General features: G+C 49.8%; 1 protein-coding gene across 1 annotated transcript in view; it reads left to right on the forward strand.

The window, feature by feature from the left end:
• The first annotated feature begins 871 nt into the window (after nt 1-871).
• The window catches only part of LOC139276947 (MICOS complex subunit mic25a-like), a 556,647-nt gene continuing 539,675 nt past the window's right edge, over nt 872-17,843 (forward strand). The window contains exons 1-3 of the mRNA XM_070894945.1: nt 872-1,047; nt 5,021-5,096; nt 13,356-13,366. Of these exons, the coding sequence (XP_070751046.1) occupies nt 967-1,047; nt 5,021-5,096; nt 13,356-13,366 (168 nt within the window). The 5' untranslated portion in view covers nt 872-966. The remainder of the gene's footprint in view (nt 1,048-5,020; nt 5,097-13,355; nt 13,367-17,843) is intronic.

The raw sequence follows: 17,843 nt of genomic DNA on the forward strand, positions 1-17,843 counted from the left end.
GACCTCCGGATTATTAGTCCATCATCATCATCATAGGCAGTCGCTCGAACGAGGATGACTTGCTTCTACGCCAAAAAAGGATGAGTTCACAGGTGTTTTAATGAAGGACCTAATATACCAGGTCCTTAACTACATCCTGAAGGTTGGAAGTTGCCTGTGCGTGAATTTTTTTAACGTGTGCTGGCCGTTGCACTCCAGCTACCACACGGACTTGACAGAGCTAGGTCTTGATCTATGGGCAAGGGTTATCCAGGATGATTGGAGACCTGCTCAGCTGCACGGACCTAGTGTGTACATCTATCGCAGTGTGGGCTGGCCTGTGCTGACCCTGGGCCCCTGATCACATCCCTCCACAGTCTCTTGCCGCTCCTGCTGTATCTGCCCACGCTCCAATCACCGACCTGCGTGTTCAAGTACTGCATGACCGAGGCACATCAGCAGACGATTCACTCCTGTTTCACCACTTGGTTTACCATCAGTTCCAAGCAGCCATGAGACAGAATCACGTGCAGCAAACAGACAAGGACCTTTGTCTTGCAGGCTCATATCTCTAGTCCAACAACATAACCACTGTACCACGTCTCCAGACTGTGGGTCGCTCTGCCCTGCTGCACTGCAGCGCCTCATGCCGCAAGTTCGGAGGCACACAGCAACAAGAGTGGAGAGGAAAGAAACTACATCCCCCCACAAGCCATCGCAGCGCGCAAGCGTAGACAGCCACCAGCAGCCGACTCCGGGCTTCGTGACTGCAACTCCCAGAAACTCTGGCGGCGCGCCTGCGTACAGCACCGCTGAAGGTAGCACCGCCCACCGGGTTTCACGGACGAATCCGATTGGTCGCTATGGGCAGCCACCTCCCGGACCAATCGGTTGGGAGGACACTGCGGCGGTTGTTAAGAGGCGGAGGAACGAAAATTATATTCAACGTTAAAATTATATTTGAACTGATTGAATTGACCCGGGGCGATGGGGGCGAACGGCAGTACTCGGCGTGTATCGTTCGGCAAAGACCAGCAGGAGCGAGTGACAGTACTGCAGGGACTGAGGGTGAGAGAGTGAGCGAGGAGCCGGGGGTGGGAGAGGAAGGGGGTGTGAGGGAGGGGGGGGTGTGAGGGAGAGAGGGACCCGGGGAAGAGGGGGTGTGAGGGAGGGGTTGGGGCGTGCGCAGAGAGAGGGGGGCGCGAGCTCACGCGAGGCTGGGGGGTGTGAGGGAGGGAGTTAGCAGATTCGACCATTATTTTGGAAATTTAACTTAACACATGTCCTTGTGTATAATGAGACCCCCTCCCCTCCAAAATATTCCACCCTGTATATAATGACATGGTAAATATTTAGAAGGTTTCCATCCCTCACAATTCTTCGTTTGTTAATGAGTGGGCACAACTATCAGTACCGTCCCTCTCATTTTACATTGGACTTTCCTACTCACATAGGTCCAAGTTTTTCCACCAGCTTCAGTTCTTCGCTCTTGGTGACGGTTTTGATTCTGATCCAATGTGGAGTTGAAAGGGAAAGTTGCCATTTTTAAAAAAATTCTCAGGATGTGGCAAGGAGGCCACATCCCTAATTGCCCTTAAGTAGATGGTGGTGAGCCGCCTTCTTGAACCGCTGCAGTCCATGTGGTGAAGGTACTCCTACAGTGCTGTTAGGGAGGGAGTTCCAGGATTTTGACCCAGTGACAATGAAGGAATGGCTGATATATTTCCAAATCAGGAAGTTGTGTGACTGGGAGAGGAACTTGCAGGTGATGGTGCTCCCATGTGCCTGCTGCCCTTGCCCCAGGTGGTAGAGGTCGCGGATTTGGGAGGTGCTGCTAAAGAAGCCTTGGTGAGTTGCTGCAGTGCAATTTGCAGATGGTACACACTGCAGCCACGGTGCGCCGGTGGTGGAGGAAGTGAATGTTTACAGTGGTGGGTGGGGTGCTGATTTAAATATTTCTCTGCTGATACGAATGTCCTTGCAGAATGCTACTCGTTCCACTTATTTGGAAAAAATTCGGTACCGAAGGGAGCGGAGGATGGGAGTATAAGATGTAACCCACCCTCCCCCTTTTCAGTCCGAAACAGGTCATCAATTTCAAATCTTATACATGAGTAGCTAGTGCAATTTCACTCTCTAGCCCAATTAACCATGTTTCTGGCTGATGATTCCTATCCAGTGACAGACATTTGTGGGATTTCCATTGTGGAAATTCGAGAACTTGATACTCTGAGTCAGTGTTCCCAAACTGGTAGGCATACTCGTAGGGGTATGGGGAACATCTCAAGGGGCGGGGAGGGTAGTTGTACGCGGAAGAAATTATCCAATGATGGATTTTATTTATTAGACATTAATTTATTGCATTTTTATAGTATGCTACTCCGACAAAGCTTTGAAACTCTGGGAATTTGTTATATAAAGTAGTTAATTTACTTCCAGACGTACCAATGAGAACACAGACACACACAGACGATGACATACAGCGCCCTCGCCTCCAGTCACCCAACAGTACAGAATGGTTTCAGTTGCCCAACCATTGTCCAGCCTAAAACCTGTGTGCTGCAAAGGGTACGGGACAGTTGGTAGAGCAGGAAGTGGATACGCAATGTGAAGGTTGGGAACTTCTGGTCTAGTGTCTCAGCTCACTATTGGATGGGACTGCAGTACAGCACTAGTCGCCACCGGCAGGAGAGGACGGAGGGGAAACATGTTGAAGAAAAGATCTCTCTTGAGATGTCCTGATTGATTCCTAGAATGAGAGGGTTGTCATACGAGGAGAGATTGAGTAGATTGGGCCGATACTGTCTGGAGTTTAGAACAATGAGAGGTGATCTAATTGAAACATTCTGAAGGGGATTGACAGGATAGATGCTGAGAGATTGTTTCCCCTGGTTGGGGAGTCAAGAACTAGGGGGTCACAGTCTCTGTCTTCAAAGGCCGACCCCTTATCCTAAGATGAGGAGAAATTTCTTCACTCGGAGGATTATGAATCTTTGGAATTCTCTACCCCAATGGGCTGTGGATGCTGAGTTGTTGAGTATATTCAAGGCTGAGATAGATTTTTGGACTCAGGGAATCAAGGGATATGGGGGTCGGGTGAGAAAGTGTTGAGGTTGAAGATCAAACATGATCTTATTGAATGGCGGAGCAGGCTCGAGGGGCCGTAGGTCCTAATTTTTATGTTCTTATCTCCTCAAATAGAATTGAATTAACTTTTGTAGAACAGCAAAGAGTAGTAAACCTAATTTTTGAATAGTGAATGAGATATCTCATAAACGCAGACTATTTTATTATATGCACAATCGCTTTGATCTGATAATCCTTTGTGAAGTTGTTATTTAAATCTCATTGTTTTTGACATTTGACGGAAAATTTGCTGGTTGTGAGAATTTAATTGAATTGAATGTTGTGCAGAAATGTCCTTTTTAAAATATCAAGGTGAAACCTTCAAAACATACAGATATCTAAATAAATGTCACTGTCAGTAGGCTGTGTATGAACATTGTGATTGCTTTTAATTATTCTTTTTCCTCTTCCAGTTTTTTCCCTGGCCTGTTCGCTCATGAACATGTTGACTTTACAGAGCTCTGTTTCCATAGTGGCTGCTGTCTGGCTCACTTGAGCATCATTTGTGCGCCTGGACACTGGTACGGTCTCCACCCAACTGAATCATAGACCTGGATAGTAATTGGAAGTGAGAACCAATGTTCTCTTATTTATTTTTTTGGTGCTACGTGGTCCATTCACAGTTTCGTGCATACGAAACTTTACATTGAAAAGGCCGGTCCTGCGCGCACCTTATAGAGAATGTTGGCGAGAACTATTTTTTTTATTTAAAGCCTAGGCCAAATTGTAGCAGCTGCACTCCCTGCCAAGAGCTGAATCTTCTCCAGCTCTCCCCATAGCCCATGGGAATTAAAGATGACAAGAAAAAGCAAGAATTTGAATTTCTACAGCACATTTCACGACCTCAATGTCCCCAAATGCTTTACAGCCAATTAAGTAGTTTTTGAACTGTCGTCACTGTTGTAATGTAGGAAAGGCGGCTGCCAATTTGTGCACAGCAAGCTCTCACAAACAGCAATGAGATAAATCTGGTTGAGGGATAAAGATTGGCCAGATCACCAGAGAGAACTCCCCTGCCAATATTAATACTGATCTGCATATACCGTGACCCAGACCAGGGACTGAACCCAGGACAGCAACATAGAGTGTTAAAACTCAGTCTTTCTGCTTTGTCCGCTATGCGCTGAACCAGCAGTCGCAGTCACGGTCCAGGCTGACAGATGAAGAAGGGACACTTTGGTGAGATCCTGGAGGGCTGTGCTGGTGCCTGTGTAATTGCTGTCAGCCAGGAACCGCCCCCAACCCTCACCCCTGCTTTACTGAAGGAGTGCTGCAATGTCAGAGGTGCCATCCTGCGGGTGAAACATTAAACCGAGGCCTGGACTGATTGTTCCAGTAGTTGTGGTTGATGGCACCATTTGAAAATGTGCAGTGGATTCTTCCTGCCCAACGTTCCTTCCTCAACCAACACCACCAAAGCAGATTACCTGGCCATTCAACTCACTGCTATTTGTGTGATGTTGCTTTGCGTGTATTGGCTGCTATACTTACCGACATAACGATAGTCACGGCACTCGAGTAATTCCATCTGAAATTTCCAAGAGGCACAATAGGATGCTACATAAATAAAGGCTTGCATCTTTCTTTCATAAAAACATAAGAAATAGGAGCAGGAGAAGGCCATATGGCCCCATGAGTCTGCTCCGCCATTCCATAAGATCATGGTTGTTTATCGACATCAGCTCCACTTTCCCCCCCCCCGATCTCGACATTCCATGATGCCCCTAGAAAAATTTATCGACCTCAGCCTTAAATATACTCAACTACTCAGCATCCATAACCCTCTGGGGTAAATTCCAATTTTAGACTGTCAATCAAGATGGCCTCTTTCCTTGTCCCAATCCAAGTAGCTGAGTTCATGGGGAAGGGCTTATGAAAGGAATATCATGGCTTTAATAAACGTGTTTCTTTGCAGCTCTCCGAAAGCCTTGTCACGCGAATGAAGGATGCGCCCGAACCATTGTCGAAGCCATCAAACTCCGTCCCTGCAGGTACGTGAAGGGTTGGCACTAGGATCTCCAGTAAAACCCGCTGGTATTGATGTGAAATGTTCACATTATTTCTGAGAGTTTATAATGGGATTGCTGTGGGAGGCGCTGCCTGTGCTTCAGCAGAATATTAAAGATGCTATCGTACGATTTGAAAAAGAGTAGGATGTTCGACTGGATCCAGGCCAATATCCTTCATTTAACCAACACCTAACGCACCACCTTCCACCTGCCGCCCCCCCTCCCCCCCCGCCTTATTGCTTAACAGGTCATTCATGCCATTGCTGTTTTGCAGGATTTTGCCATGTACAAAGTAGCTGCCATGTTTTTGATTCAATGGTTTGAGTAATTTGTAGTCAGAGGTGTTTTGAAATATGATAAGAGCGAGCTTGCATTTATATAGAATGGTTACAGCACAGAAGGAAGCCATTTTGCCCGTGCTGGCTCTGCAAGAGCACCTCAGCGAGTCCCACATCTCCATCCCTTTGTCCTGCAAATTATTTTCCTTCAGGTACTTACCCGATTCCCTTTTGAAAGCCACAATTGAGTCTGCCTTCACCACCCTTTCAGGCAGTGCATTCCAGATTTATAATGCCTGTCAAGAGCTCGGGACGTCACAAAGCTCTTTAAAGCCAATGAAGTACATTTTGAAGTGTAGTCATTGTTGTAATGTAGGAAAGTCTGCAGCCAATTTATGTATTGCAAGGTCCCACAAACAGCATCGTGATAACCAGATTATCTGTTTCAATTATTTTATTTGGGGAATAAATATTGACCAGGACACCGGGGAGAACTGCCCTGCTCTTCTTCGAATAGTGCCATCGGATCGTTTACACCGACCTGAGAGGGCAGACGAGGCCTCGATTTATCTGAAAGACGGCACCTCTATCAGTGCAGCACTCCTTCAGTACTGCATTGGATTGTCAGCCTAGATTTTGTGCTTAAGTCCCTGGCGTGCGACTTGAATCCGTAACCTTCTGACTCAGGCGAGAGTGCTACCCACTGAGCCATGGCTGACACCTCATGAAAAGGCACCATGTGAATGTTAAGTTTTTATCGCACAAGGTGATAATTGGTACAATATTAAAAGTATTGAGGTCAGCAATTGTGGATCATATCACAAACATAGATTTCTAGTTTCACGTTATTCCATTCTGAATAGAACTCTGAGTAAAAAAGAGCTTTCTGTGAGCAGGAAATGAAACATTGCTCAGCAGTCTCCAGAATTAAATCTACAATCTCTTTAGATCTTGTATAATGAGCAAACCCGTCAGATATATCACTGAATGTATTTTATGCAGTCTCAGTAATGTAGGGACAACATCCTCAGGGTTGTTCGCTGTAGAGCAGAGAAGGTGAAGGGATTTGACAGGTGTTCAAAATCATGAAAGGTTTTGATAGAGTAAATCAGGAGAAACTGTGGCAGAAGGGTCGGTAACCAGAGGACAGAGATTTAAAGAAAGAAAGACTTGCATTTATATAGCACCTTTCACAACCAACGGACGTCTCAACGCGCTTTACAGCCAATGAAGTACTTTTGGAGTGTAATCACTGTTGTAATGTGGGAAACACGGCAGCCAACTTGCGCACAGCAAACTCCCACAAACAGCAATGTGATAATGATCAGATAATCTGTTTGTTATGTTGATTGAGGGATAAATATTGGTCATGACACCAGGGTAACTCTTCTTCGAAATAGTGCCATGAGATCTTTTACATCCACCTGAGAGGGCAGATGGGGCCTCGGTTTAACGTCTCATCTGAACGACGGCACCTCCGACAGTGCAGCACTCCCTCATAACTGCAGTGGGAGTGTCAGCCTAGATTTATGTGCTCAAGTTCCTGGAGTGGGACTTGAACCCACAGAGGCGAGTGTGCTACCCACTGAGTCACAGCTGACCACTTTTATTTATATAGGGCCTTAAATGGTAGTAAAACGTCCCAAGGTGCTTCACAACAGTGTTACAAGACAAAACAGATAAATTTGACACCGAACCACAAAAGAAGAAATTAATTCAGATGACCAAAAGCTTGTTTAAAGAGGTAGGTTTTAAGGAATGTCTTAAAAGAGAAAAAAAGAGGTTTAGGGAGGGAGTTCCAGAACATAGGGGTCAGGTTTCGGCCGCCCGCTAGAACGGCGCACATCGGAGAGGCCCGCCTAATTTATAGAACAAAAATTGCACCGAATGCTTACCTCGCGATACTCCGATAGCTGGAGGCCCAGTTCCACCTCGGCGCTGCGCAGCAAGAGCTGCTGGGGGTGGAGCTACAGCCCTGCGCCGAAAACAGTGCTGGCAGCTGCGTGCGTGCGCAGTAGCTACCAGCATCCTGTCTCCGGGGCGACGATCCTATCCCAAGCTGAAGGGATGTCGCCCCTATCCCCGGCCGAGTGTCCTACGCATCTTGCCTCGGCGGCGGGGCCCACCCACTTGGCCTCTCGCTGGGGGCGGGCCCCGCCCGAAGAGTTGGCAGCGGCGGCAGCCCGGCATCGGCTGCGTGCAGGCCCCGCCCAAAGTCCTTGGCGGGGCCCAGCTGCTGCCGGCCCGCCCGCATCTTTTCATCTCCTCCCCCGCCCGCCCCCCTCCCCCCGCATCACCTTCTCTTCCCCCCCGCCCCGCCTTCTCTTCCCCCCCCGCCCCGCCTTCTCTCCCCCCCCGCCCCGCCTTCTCTCCCCCCCGCCCCGCCTTCTCTCCCCCCCGCCCCGCCTTCTCTCCCCCCCCGCCCCGCCTTCTCTCCCCCCCGCCCCGCCTTCTCTCCCCCCCGCCCCGCCTTCTCTCCCCCCCCGCCCCGCTTTCTCTCCCCCCCCGCCCCGCCTTCTCTCCCCCCCCGCCCCGCCTTCTCTCCCCCCCCGCCCCGCCTTCTCTCCCCCCCCGCCCCGCCTTCTCTCCCCCCCGCCCCGCCTTCTCTCCCCCCCGCCCCGCCTTCTCTCCCCCCCCGCCCCGCCTTCTCTCCCCCCCCGCCCCGCCTTCTCTCCCCCCCCGCCCCGCCTTCTCTCCCCCCCCCGCCCCGCCTTCTCCCCCCCCCCGCCCCGCCTTCTCTCCCCCCCGCCCCGCCTTCTCTCCCCCCCGCCCCGCCTTCTCTCCCCCCCGCCCCGCCTTCTCTCCCCCCCGCCCCGCCTTCTCTCCCCCCCCGCCCCGCCTTCTCTCCCCCCCCGCCCCGCCTTCTCTCCCCCCCCGCCCCGCCTTCTCTCCCCCCCCGCCCCGCCTTCTCTCCCCCCCCGCCCCGCCTTCTCTCCCCCCCCGCCCCGCCTTCTCTCCCCCCCCGCCCCGCCTTCTCTCCCCCCCGCCCCGCCTTCTCTCCCCCCCGCCCCGCCTTCTCTCCCCCCCGCCCCGCCTTCTCTCCCCCCCCGCCCCGCCTTCTCTCCCCCCCCGCCCCGCCTTCTCTCCCCCCCCGCCCCGCCTTCTCTCCCCCCCGCCCCGCCTTCTCTCCCCCCCGCCCCGCCTTCTCTCCCCCCCCGCCCCGCCTTCTCTCCCCCCCCGCCCCGCCTTCTCTCCCCCCCGCCCCGCCTTCTCTCCCCCCCCGCCCCGCCTTCTCTCCCCCCCGCCCCGCCTTCTCTCCCCCCGCCCCGCCTTCTCTCCCCCCCGCCCCGCCTTCTCTCCCCCCCGCCCCGCCTTCTCTCCCCCCCGCCCCGCCTTCTCTCCCCCCCGCCCCGCCTTCTCTTCCCCCCGCCCCGCCTTCTCTTCCCCCCCGCCCCGCCTTCTCTTCCCCCGCCCCGCCTTCTCTTCCCCCCCGCCCCGCCTTCTCTTCCCCCGCCCCGCCTTCTCTTCCCCCCGCCCCGCCTTCTCTTCCCCCCCGCCCCGCCTTCTCTTCCCCCCCGCCCCGCCTTCTCTTCCCCCCCGCCCCGCCTTCTCTTCCCCCCCGCCCCGCCTTCTCTTCCCCCCCGCCCCGCCTTCTCTTCCCCCCCGCCCCGCCTTCTCTTCCCCCCCGCCCCGCCTTCTCTTCCCCCCCGCCCCGCCTTCTCTTTCCCCCCGCCCCGCCTTCTCTTCCCCCCCGCCCCGCCTTCTCTTCCCCCCCGCCCCGCCTTCTCTTCCCCCCCGCCCCGCCTTCTCTTCCCCCCCGCCCCGCCTTCTCTTCCCCCCCGCCCCGCCTTCTCTTCCCCCCCGCCCCGCCTTCTCTTCCCCCCCGCCCCGCCTTCTCTTCCCCCCCGCCCCGCCTTCTCTTCCCCCCCGCCCCGCCTTCTCTTCCCCCCGCCCCGCCTTCTCTTCCCCCCGCCCCGCCTTCTCTTCCCCCCGCCCCGCCTTCTCTTCCCCCCGCCCCGCCTTCTCTTCCCCCCGCCCCGCCTTCTCTTCCCCCCGCCCCGCCTTCTCTTCCCCCCGCCCCGCCTTCTCTTCCCCCCGCCCCGCCTTCTCTTCCCCCCGCCCCGCCTTCTCTTCCCCCCGCCCCGCCTTCTCTTCCCCCCGCCCCGCCTTCTCTTCCCCCCGCCCCGCCTTCTCTTCCCCCCGCCCCGCCTTCTCTTCCCCCCGCCCCGCCTTCTCTTCCCCCCGCCCCGCCTTCTCTTCCCCCCGCCCCGCCTTCTCTTCCCCCCGCCCCGCCTTCTCTTCCCCCCGCCCCGCCTTCTCTTCCCCCCCGCCCCGCCTTCTCTTCCCCCCCGCCCCGCCTTCTCTTCCCCCCCGCCCCGCCTTCTCTTCCCCCCCCGCCCCGCCTTCTCTTCCCCCCCGCCCCGCCTTCTCTTCCCCCCGCCCCGCCTTCTCTTCCCCCCGCCCCGCCTTCTCTTCCCCCCCCGCCCCGCCTTCTCTTCCCCCCCCGCCCCGCCTTCTCTTCCCCCCCCGCCCCGCCTTCTCTTCCCCCCCCGCCCCGCCTTCTCTTCCCCCCCCGCCCCGCCTTCTCTTCCCCCCCGCCCCGCCTTCTCTTCCCCCCCCGTCCCTTCTCCCTGGTGCTGCAGTAGGTGAGTAGAAATATTTATTTATTTATTCAGTGATTTTTAACTTTTAAAATGTGTTAAATTAAATTTATTTGGATTGATTTATTGGTTTATTTATTGATTTATTTATCATTTATTATTGATGATGCCTCTTTTTTTGTAAAAGTGAAGTGTTTAATGTTTGTAAACCCCCCCCTCCTCTTCTCTCCTGTTCATTCCATACGCCTGATTTCCAAGTGTCAGCATGGTTTTTCTGAGTGTATGAAAATCTACACTTACTCCATTCTAAGCTAGTTTGGAGTAAGTTTTCGCTGCCTAAACTTGCAAAACAGGTGTAAGTGGCCGGACAAGTCCCCTTTTGGGGAAAAAAAAATCTGTTCTAAAATGAAACTATTCTAACACACTAGAACTGGAGCAAACTAAAGGCTGAGAATTGCAATTTCTAAGATACTCCATTCTCAACTTGTTGCTCCAAAAAAATAGGAGCAACTCAGGCCGAAACTTGACCCCTTCGGGTCCAAACAGCTGAAGGCATGACCACCGATGGTTGAGCAGTTATAATGTGTTCAAGAGGTCAGAATTTGAGGAGCGCAGACATCTTGTGAGGTTGTGAGGCTGAAAAAGATTACAGAGATAGGGAGGGGCAAGGCTATCGAGTGATTTGTAAACAAGGATGAGAATTTTGTAATCGAGGCGTTGTTTAATCAGGAGCCAATATAGGTCAGAAAGCAGAGGTGATGGGTGATCGTGACTTGGTGTGAGTTAGTACATGGGCAGCTGAGTTTTGGATGACCTCAAGTTTATGTAATGTAGAGTGTGGCAGGCCGGCTAGGAGTGAGTTGGAATCGTCAAGTCTCGAGGTAACAAAGGCATGAATGAGGGTTTCAGCAGCAGAAGAGTTGAGGCACGGGCGGAGGCGGGCAATGATACGGAGGTGAAAAACGGCAATTTTAGTTATGCCGTGGATATGCGGCTGGAAACTAATTTTGGGGCCAAATATGACACCGAGGTTGCAAACAGTCTTATTCACCCTCAGATTGATGCTAGGGAGAGGGATGGAGTTAGAACCAAATGCAACATGAGGAAACATATTTTTACACAGTTGTTGTGATCCGCAATGCACTGCCTGAAATAGTGGTGGAAGCAGATTCACCAGTAACATTCAAAAGGGAATTGGATAAATACTTGATGGGAAAAATTACAGGGCTCTGCGGACACAGCAGGGCAGTGGGATTAATTGGATAGTTCTACCAAAGAGTTGGCAGAGGTACGATGGGCCAAATTTCATCTATGTTTCTATGTTTCTATAGAAGCATAGAAAATAGGTGCAGGAGTAGGCCATTCGGCCCTTCGAACCTGCACCACCATTCAATAAGATCATGGCTGATCATTCACCTCAGTACCCCTTTCCTGCTTTCTCTCCATACCCCTTGATCCCTTTAGCCGTAAGGGCCATATCGAACGCCCTCTTGAATACATCCAATGAACTGGCATCAACAACTCTCTGCGGCAGGGAATTCCACAGGTTAACAACTCTCTGAGTGAAGAAGTTTCTCCTCATCTCGGTCCTAAATGGCTTACCCCTTATCTTTAGACTGTGTCCCCTGGTTCTGGACTTCCCCAACATCGGGAACATTCTTCCTGCATCTAACCTGTCCAGTCCCGTCAGAATTTTATATGTTTCTGTGAGATCCCCTCTCATCCTTCTAAACTATGATCATGCTATCACCCGGAGTGATATGGAGATTTCTGTATTTTATCTTGTACAGTTCAGAAATGGCTCAAATTCTGGCCTCTTGAACATCCCTCATTATAACTGCTCAACCATCGGTGGCCGTACCTTCAGCTGTTTGGGCCCTAAGCTCTGGAACTCCCTGCCTAAACCTCTCCGCCTCGCTACCTCTCTTTCCTCCTTTAAGACGCTCCTTAAAACCGACCTCTTTAAACAAGCTTTCGGTCATCTGCCTTAATTTCTTCTTTTGTGGCTCGGTGTAAAAGTTATCTGTTTTGCATTATAATTCTGTTGTGAAACGCCTTGGGACATTTTACTACATTAAACGCACTATATAAATAAAAGTTATTATTAAAAGTTATTAAAGTTAAAATGGAAGCTTATATAGTTTCAAAATAGTGGCCTGCAGGCAAATTGTGGGACCAGGCCAGATTGATTCATAGAATCATAGAGCGGTTACAGCATGGAAGAAGGCCCGTCAAGCCCATGCTGACTCCTGGCTAGTCTCACTCCTCCACTCTTTCCCCATAGTCCTGCAATATTTTTCCTTCAGATACTTATCCAACTCCCTTTTGAAAGATAAAATTTAGTCTGCCTCCCCCATCCTTTCCAGCAGAGCATTCCAGATCCTAACCACTCGCTGCGCAAAAAAAAAAAGTTTTTTCTTGCATTGCCTTTGGTTTTTTTGCCAATCACCTTAAATTAATCAGGATACGGGGGCATTGTTCTTGGTACTACTGAAATTATATTTGATCAAGCACTATCTGGAACTTGGAAAGCAGACAACACAACGTTTTGATCATCACCATTTTGTGCAATAATTTGCGCTATTGTCCCTTTTTAATTATGAATGATTAACGGGTCTGAATTCCGAGCATTTTGGACTGATTCGATACTGGGGAATTCTGAATAGACTTTAATTCTGGCAGCAAATCTAAACTTTGTGGATTGAACTGGGATCTGCCAAGGCGACGTACAGCCTCTCATCTGGAAGGTCTACCAGGAGCCAAAACTCACTCTTCTGTTGCAAACTCTTGTTGGTATTGGAAGCTGTAAGAAATATGTTCTAAAAATGATATCCGAACCCCTAATGCCCTGGTCCCAATTTTATTGTCATTCAGTAAATTGTTGCATACATTTGGGAAGACTGAAGCCATCGTCTTTGGCACCTACCTCAAACTACGTACCCTCGCCACTGATTCCAACCCCCTCCCCTTCCCTGCTACTGCCTCACGTTGAACTTGGACTACTCATTGAAACATACAAAATTCTTACAGGACTTGACATGGTAGATATAGGGAAGATGTTTCCCCTGGTGGGGGAGTCTAGAACCAGGGGTCACAGTTTCAGAATAAGGGGGTCAACCATTTAGGACTGAGATGAGGAGAAACTTCTTCACTCAGAGGGTAGTGAATCTTTGGAATTCTCAATCCTAGAGGGCTGTGGATGCTCAGCCTGAGTATATTCAAGACAGAGATCGATAGATTTTTTGATATTACAGGAATCAAGGGATATGGGGATAGTGCAGGAAAGTGGAATTGAGGGAGAAGATCGGCCATGATCTGATTAAATGGTGGAGCAGGCTCGAGGGGCCGAATGGCCTACTACTCCGCCTAATTCGTATGTTCTTAATTTGCAACCTTGGCATCCTATTTGACCCTGAGGTGAGCTCCCGACCCCGTATCCTCTCCCTCTCAAAGACCACCTACTTCCACCTCTGTGACATTGCCCATCTCTGCACCTGCATCAGCCCATTTTCTGCCAAAATCCTCATAGAGGCATTATAGAAACATAGAAATTTACAGTGCAGAAGGAGGCCATTTAGGCTCATCGTGTCCACGCCGGCTGACAAAGAACCACACAGCCCTTGGTCAGCAGCCCTAAAGGTTACATATAAACCCATGAACAATGATGGAAAGGCAAAGAGCACCCAGCCCAACCAGTCTGCCTCACACAACTGCGACACCCCTTATACTGAAACATTATACACTCCTCACCAACTGGAGCCATGTGGTCTTCTGGGACCGGCAAAAAAATCAGATAAAAACTCAGGCCAATTTAGGGAGAAAAAATCTGGGAAAATTCCTCTCCGATCCATCCAGGCGATCGAAACTAGTCCAGGAGATCACCCTGGCCGTAATCTATTCCCTGCAGCACTTACCATTATATCTGCGCCGTCCAACAAAAGGTCATTCAGTCTAATCTCAATTACCAGCTCTCGGTCCATAACCCTGCAGGTTACTGCACGTTTAAGTGCCCATCCAACCATCTCTTAAAAGTGGTGAGAGTTTCTGCATCCACCACTCTTTCAGGCAGCGAGTTCCAGATCCCCACAACCCTCTGCGTAAAGAAGCCCCCCCTCAAATTCCCACTAAACCTTCCACCAACCACCTTAAAACTATGCTCCCTCGTAATAGACCCCTCCACCAATGGAAATAGACCCTTATTATCCACTATGTCCAGGCCCCTCAATATTTTGTACACCTGAATAAGGTCTCCTCTCAACCTCCTCTGTTCCAATGAGAACAAACCCAGCTTATCCAATCTGTCCTCATAACTAAGATTCTCCATTCCAGGCAGCATCCTAGTAAATCTCCTCTGCGCCCTCTCCGGTGCAATCACGTCCTTCCTATAATACGACGACCTGAACTGCACACAGTACTCCAGCTGTGGCCTAACCAAAGTATTATACAATTTAAGCATAATCTCCCTGCTGTTATAATCTATGCCCCAGCCCAATAAAGGCAAGAATTCTGTATGCCTTCTTAACTGCCTTATTCACCTGGCCTGCTACTTTCAGGAATCCGTGGACAAGCACTCCAAGGTCCCTTTGTTCATCTACACTATTAAGTGGCCGACCGCTTAATGTGTATACCCTTTCCTTATTAGCCCCCCCAAAGTGCATCACCTCTGAATTAAATTCCATTTGCCACTGCTCTGCCCACACTGACCAGTCGATTGATATCATCCTGCAACCCCTGACTTTCCTCTTCATTATCAACCATACAGCAATTTTAGTGTCGTCTGCAAACTTCTTGATCATACTCGCTATATTTAAATCTAAATCGTTGATATATGCCACAGAAAGCAAGGGACCCAGTACTGAGCCCTGCGGAACCCCACTGGAAACATCCTTCCAATCACAAAGACATCCCGTCAATCATTACCCTTTGCTTCCTAGCTCCAAGCCTATTTTGGATCCAACTTGCCACTTTACCCTGGATCCCATGGGCTTTAACCTTCATGACCAGTCTACCATGTGGGACCTTATCAAAAGCCTTGCTAAAGTCCATATATACTACATCGTACGCACTACCCTCATTGACCCTCTTGGTTACCTCCTCAAAAAATTCAATCAGGTTAGTCAAACACGATCTTCCCTTAACAAATCCGTGCTGACTGTCCCTAATTAATCCTTGCCTTTCCAAATGTAGATTTATCCTGTCTTTCAGGATTTTTTCCAATCATTTTCCCACCACGGAGGTTAGGCTGACAGGCTTGTAATTACTCGGCCTATCCCTTTTTCCCTTCTTAAACAAGGGTACTATATTAGCAGTCCTCCAAACCTCTGGCACCATGCCCGGAGACTGGAAAATGATGGTCAAGGCCTCCGCTATTTCCTCTTTTACTTTGCTCAACAGCCTGGGATGCATTTCATCCGGGCCTGGGACTTATCTACTTTCAAAGCTGCTAAACCCCTTAATACTTCCTCTCTCAATATATTTATTTCATCCAGAATATCACACTCTTCCTCGATAGCAGTATCTGCATTACCCCTTTCCTTTGTGAAAACAGATGCAAAGTATTTGCTAAAAATCTTACCAACATCTTCCGCCTCCACACAAAGATTACCCTCATGGTCTCTAATAGGCCCTACCCTTCTTTAGTTACCCTCTTACTCTTAATATATTTATAGAACATCTTGGGGTTTTCCTTAATTTTACTGGCCAAGAATTTCTCGTGTTCTCTCTTAGCATTCCTAATATCCTTTTTAATTTTGCCTCTTAACTTTCTATATTCCTCTGAGGATCTTGAAGTATTTAGCCGTTGGTATATGATATAAGCGTCCCTTTTTTTCTTTATCCACCCCTGTAAGTCCCTCGACATCCAGGGGGCTCTAGAATTATTTTTCCCAGCCTATTTCTTTAAGGGCACATGTTTGGCCTGAGCCTTCCGGATCTCCTCCTTGAATGCCTCCCACTGTTCCGACATTGATTTACCTACAAGTAGCTGTTTCCAGTCCACTATGGCCAAATCACTCCTTAACTTAGTAAAATTAGCTTTTCCCCAATTTGGAACTTTTATTCCAGGTCTATTCTATCACCTCCCAACTCCACTAATTCCAATGCTTTTGTGGCTGGGCAACCATCCTCCACCCTCCATAAGCTACAGCTCACAAAACACGGTTGCTTATTCTATCCCCCACCAAGTCCTGTTCACCCTGTGCTCGCTGACCCAAATTGTCTCTTTTTCTCCGATCGACTCAAATTTAAAATTCTTGTGTTAAAATCCCTTCATTACCTCATTCCGCCCAATCTCTGCAACCTCCTCCAGCCGCACAACATTCCAAGAACTCTAAGCTGTGGCCATGTGTATCCCACTTTCCCTTTACCCCACCAATGCCTTCAGCCGTCTGGGCCCTAACCTCTGGATTTCACTCCCTAAACCTTTTCACCTCCCTCTTAACCGCCCTTTAACACTCCTTAAAATCAACCTCTTTACCAAGCTTTTAATAACCCCTCCTGATACTAATCTTTAGCTAGGCGTCAATTATTGTCTGATTATGCCTCTGGGATGTTTTTCTACATTAACGTAAGATCATAAGAACATAAGAAATAGGAGCAGGAGTAGGCCAGAAGGCCCCTCGAGCCTGCTCCGCCATTCAATATCATGGCTGATCTGATCATGGACTCCGCTCCACTTCCCTGCCCACTCTCCATAACCCCTTATCCCCTTATTGTTTAAGAAACTGTCTATTTCTGTCTTAAATTTATTTAATGTCCCAGCTTCCACAGCTCTCTCAGGCAGCGAATTCCACAGATTCACAACTCTCAGAGAAGAAATTTCTCCTTACCTCAGTTCTAAATGGGCAGCCCCTTATCCTAAGATCATGCCCTCTAGTTCTTGTTTCCTCCACCAGTGGAAACCTCCTCTCTGCATCCACCTTGTCAAGCCCCCTCATAATCTTATACAAATCTATAAGATCGTGAGTCGAGGCCCAAGCTACTCAACCTTTCCTCATAAGTCAACCCACTCATCCTCGGGATCAACCGAGTGAACCTTCTCTGAACTGCCTCCACAGCAAGTATATCCTTTCGTAAATATGGAAACCAAAACTGCATGCAGTATTCCAGGCCTCACCGATACCCTATACAGCTGTAACAAGACTTCCCTGCTTTTATACTCCATCCCTTTTGCCATAAAGGCCAAGCTTCCATTTGCCTTCCTGATCACTTGCTGTACCTGCATACTATCCTTTTGTATTTCATGCACAAGTACCCCCAGGTCCTGCTGTACTGCAGCACTTTACAATCTTTCTCCATTTAAATAATAACTTGCTCTTTGATTTTTTTCTGCCAAAGTGCATGACCTCACATTTTCCAACATTATACTCCATCTGCCAAATTCTTGCCCACTCACTTAGTCTGGCTATGTCCTCCTGCAGCCTCTTTCTGCCTTCCTCACACGTTACCCTTCCTCCCATCTTTGTATCGTCAGCAAACTTGGCTATGTTACACTCAGTCCCCTCTTCCAAGCCGTTAATATAGATTGTAAATAGTTGGGGGTCCCAGCACTCATCCCTGCGGCACCCCACTCGTTACTGATTGCCAACCCGCAAATTAACCATTTATCCTGATTTTCTGTTTGTCAGCCAATCTTCTATCCATGCTAATATATTACCCCTGACCCCGTGATCTTTTATCTTGTGCAGTAACCTTTTGTGTGGCACCTTGTCAAATGCCTTCTGGAAGTCCAAATACACCATATCCACTGGTTCCCCTTTATCCACCCTATTCATTACATCCTCAAAGAATTCCAGTAACTTTGTCAAATATGACTTCCCCTTCATAAATCCATGCTGTCTTTGCCTGACCAAATTTTGCTTTTCCAAATGTCCTGTTACTGCTTCTTTAATAATGGACTCCAACATTTTCCC

Source organism: Pristiophorus japonicus, chromosome 12, assembly GCF_044704955.1.
Source record: "Pristiophorus japonicus isolate sPriJap1 chromosome 12, sPriJap1.hap1, whole genome shotgun sequence".
NCBI lineage: Eukaryota > Metazoa > Chordata > Chondrichthyes > Pristiophoridae > Pristiophorus > Pristiophorus japonicus.